The sequence below is a fragment of the Acanthisitta chloris genome, unplaced genomic scaffold, assembly GCF_000695815.1.
Source record: "Acanthisitta chloris isolate BGI_N310 unplaced genomic scaffold, ASM69581v1 scaffold28284, whole genome shotgun sequence".
Lineage (NCBI taxonomy): Eukaryota > Metazoa > Chordata > Aves > Passeriformes > Acanthisittidae > Acanthisitta > Acanthisitta chloris.
In genome coordinates this window covers 44,669-48,085 of record NW_008671437.1, presented here as the reverse complement: position 1 = coordinate 48,085, position 3,417 = coordinate 44,669, and the positions used below count along the sequence as shown (strand labels likewise).

At 53.2% G+C, this 3,417-nt stretch overlaps 1 protein-coding gene across 1 annotated transcript in view; it reads left to right on the top strand.

Moving 5' to 3' along the window:
* Positions 1 to 1,697, top strand: part of LGALS1 (lectin, galactoside-binding, soluble, 1) — a 2,190-nt gene extending 493 nt beyond the window's left edge. The window contains exons 2-4 of the mRNA XM_009074106.1: positions 644 to 723; positions 849 to 1,020; positions 1,489 to 1,697. Of these exons, the coding sequence (XP_009072354.1) occupies positions 644 to 723; positions 849 to 1,020; positions 1,489 to 1,632 (396 nt within the window). The 3' untranslated portion in view covers positions 1,633 to 1,697. The remainder of the gene's footprint in view (positions 1 to 643; positions 724 to 848; positions 1,021 to 1,488) is intronic.
* Positions 1,698 to 3,417: the final 1,720 nt, after the last annotated feature.

The window sequence follows — 3,417 nt, the reverse complement described above, 5'->3', positions numbered from 1 at the left end:
GAACACCCTTTATTATTTTTTCCCCTTAAACTTAGTATTTTTCTTCTGGAAAAATGCCTTTTAGGTACAGGAGCGGGTTAGCTTTAAGTGCAACAGGCGAGCAAAGCTGGCTGGCAGTGTACTCTTAGTCCCTTTTTTTCCTCGAAAGCCCCCCGGGCACGGAGGCTGCGTGCCGGGCAGAAGGCAGAGTCAGTGCGGCGGCGATAAGAGGTTTAGTGGCTCGGGGAATCCTGACCTCAGCACTGCCTGGGCAGAGCAGGCAGCAGGGCGAGGACTGCTGGGGCTGGGGGCAGTGCTGGGGCTGGGGGCAGCGCTGGGCATGGGCTTGCACAGCCTTGGCAAGAAGTAGCCCCACCAAACAGTACTACTGGTTTGAAATCAGCCTCTCTACCTGAGCTGGCACGTGGTGAAGTGGAGCTCAGCAACACTGCTTTCTGTAGCAGCTGGTGAATTGGTGATGTACTCTGCTCTTGAATCACCTCCTTGTCATCTTAGGGAGTGGGAACAGGCACCTGGCCTGGGTCAACCCTTCCTCCATCACACCACTGGCCTTAGGGTCTGTCAGAGCTGCTCTGTGCCCTGGCCCAAGCAGGTTGGCAGCATTGCCTTGGGACAGACTAACTCCTGTGGTTTGACCCTGCAGGGATTGGTGGTTACCCAGCTGGACATCCAGCCTGGTGAGTGCATCAAGGTCAAGGGGAAGATCCAATCTGATGCCAAAGGGTAAGTGAGGGGATGGAGAATGAATGGATGTGGTGCTGGGGGCAGCCTGAGCTCCTGCTGTGCTCAGCTTCTCAGCTGGAGCTGCCGTACAGACACCTCCTTTGCACTGTCCCTGGTTTCCCCAGGTTTGCAGTGAATGTTGGGAAGGACAGCAGCACCCTCATGCTGCATTTCAACCCTCGCTTCGACTGCCACGGGGACATCAACACCATCGTGTGCAATTCCAAGGAGGATGGCTTGTGGGGTGCAGAGGACAGGAAGGCTGAGTTTCCCTTCCAGCATGGTGACAAGATTGAGGTGAGACCTCAGGGGTGTGTGCAAGGCCCTGGCAATGAGCACTGAGGGGCCAAGGGCACAGCTTTTGTTGCCCTGTGCCTCTGGTGCAGAAGGAGCAGGCATGGAAAGGGGAATAAGCAGCAGGGGAAGAGTCTTGTGGTTAAAACCTGGATCTGTGCTGCTCAAGTCAGTGCACAACAGCTCAGATGAGTTGAGTGCCCACTCTAGCCTTGCTTTGCAAGCCACACAACTCAGATGTTAAAACATTGATGGGTCTATCTCATCCTTTTGTTGCCAAAGCTTGGAGCTGAGCTTGGGGCAGGGCAAACAGACTTTCTCCCCTCCAAGTCTCTGCTGAGCAGGCAGGAGGCTGAGTTAGGGAGTGTGGCCTTGGCACCAGTAGCCACCTCACCAGACTGGAGGGAGTGGGGAGTGAGGGGGGCCTGGGAGCTGTGATGTGTTAGCCTTCCTTCTTGTGGCTCTCTACAGATGTGCATCTCCTTCGATGAAGCTGAGGCAACGGTGAAGCTGCCTGAGGCTGAGTTCAAGTTCCCTAATCGTCTGGGCATGGAGAAAATCACATACCTGGCTGTGGAGGGTGACTTTAAAGTCAAAGCCATTAAGTTCAGCTAACAGCTATAGCTTTGTTTGTTTTCTGCCCCCTGCACAGTGAAATAAACCCAAACTTGCAATGGCTGCTTCCTCTGCTGTTTCCTGCTCTAATCTGCTTGCTCCTGTGTGTGCTACAGGGGTGGGCAAGGAGGGAATGTGTACCCAACCATGTGCCTACTCACACTGTGGCTTTGCAGGGGATACTGTTTGAGACACGAGCCACGCCAAGCATGACTGACTGTGACTAAAGCTGCCTTAGCAGTAGCTGCTCCCTTCACCCTGATGGCTGCAGTGAGTGGACCCTGTGTGGTTTCTAAACCCTGGCACTAGTCACAGCTGGGAGGGCTCAAACAAGCATATGTTGTCTGTTCCCTGTGCCATCTCTGACCAAGAAATGCTGCTCCCATCTCCTTGCTGGGGGTGGGGGCTGACAAGGGCACACAGGGCATGGCTTGTGCTCTTGCAAATAGCTTTGCTTTCCATGAACACACTCAGCAGGTGGGTGCATTGCAGGCTGGCACTAGTGTTACCCGAGGAGCAGAGAAGAGCAGGCTAACTACACATGCTAAGGGAGAAGATACAGAGTGAAAGGTGAAGCCTGAGAGGAAGCTTTGGAGGGAGGTCTTGAGAGTGTGCTGTGCTAGGCTGTGCTGCCTCATGAACTGAGGTCTTGGCACTGTCAGACTCACTATCAGGTACCATGAAGTCAGGGGCTTAGCAACAAGTCAGGTCTGGGTCACTGTCTGTAACACTTGGCTGCTAAGCTCCAGGTGCAGCTTAAGGGCTGTACTGAACAAGGTTGTTAGAGGTATTAAATCCTGAGTACACCAAGCACAATAGTTGCAGTTAGGCAGACAAAAAATAGCTTAGTAACCAATCTCTTCTGCTTACAACATCTCTGCTCCTGCAATGCCTCAGAGTGTCTGCTACTGCTCTTCCCCAGCAGCCTGCTAGCCATGCTGACCCAAGACAGGCTGGAGCTGGGACTGATGTGGCATTTGAGCACCTGATGGAAGGTAAAGAAGTCCTGTGGGGAGTTGGGAGCCTGGGGAGGGTACCTAGGTATGGGGCTGGCTCTGTGGCTGCTGCTGCAACAGTCAGTAATGACCTCAACAGGTGAGGTCTCCTTAGCCAAGTGCTGCTCCAGTGCTGGAATTAGATCCCTGGTGACTAATCTCTAGGCTAGGGCTGCATCTGCTGCTCCTTTAACAGCTGAGCAGTTGGGCCAGCTGTTTCTTGGGCAGAGGCAATCCCATTCTGCTGAGTGTTCCAGCCATTCCAGCCTTTTTATGGAAAGCTGATGGGCTGCAAGCCTGGTGCCTTTGTGTCCACAGCTCTACCCTGATCTGTCCTGCAGCAGCTGCTCAGGCTGGGCAGCCCCAGGAGGGGTGGCAGGAGCCTGACCACACTGCATGACAGGGCCATGGGAAATGGTGTTTCTAACTCCTCTCCTGCATTATTTATGGGGTAGGATGTTAGTTTCTAGAGGTTGAAGGTGTGTTTACTGTGCCAAGGATGAGACAAGTCTTGCTGGTGCTTTGCCTTGCCAAGTAAGTCTTGATGGTTTTTTTCAATTGTGTGGGATATTTGGAGTGGGGAGTTGAGGAAAAGAGGTGGGTTTGGTCTTGTTTCCCACTCTGTCATGTTACCTGGCTGAAGGTAAGCTAAATGGAGTGTACAACACTGAAGAAGCACAAGGCCCTTCTGTAGCAGAGGCACAGGAGAGCTTACAGCTGGTCCATGTGTGTCTCTGCTCTTGGCTGCCCTGGGCACATGAGGTCTAGGTCTTTCAGAACTGACAATAAT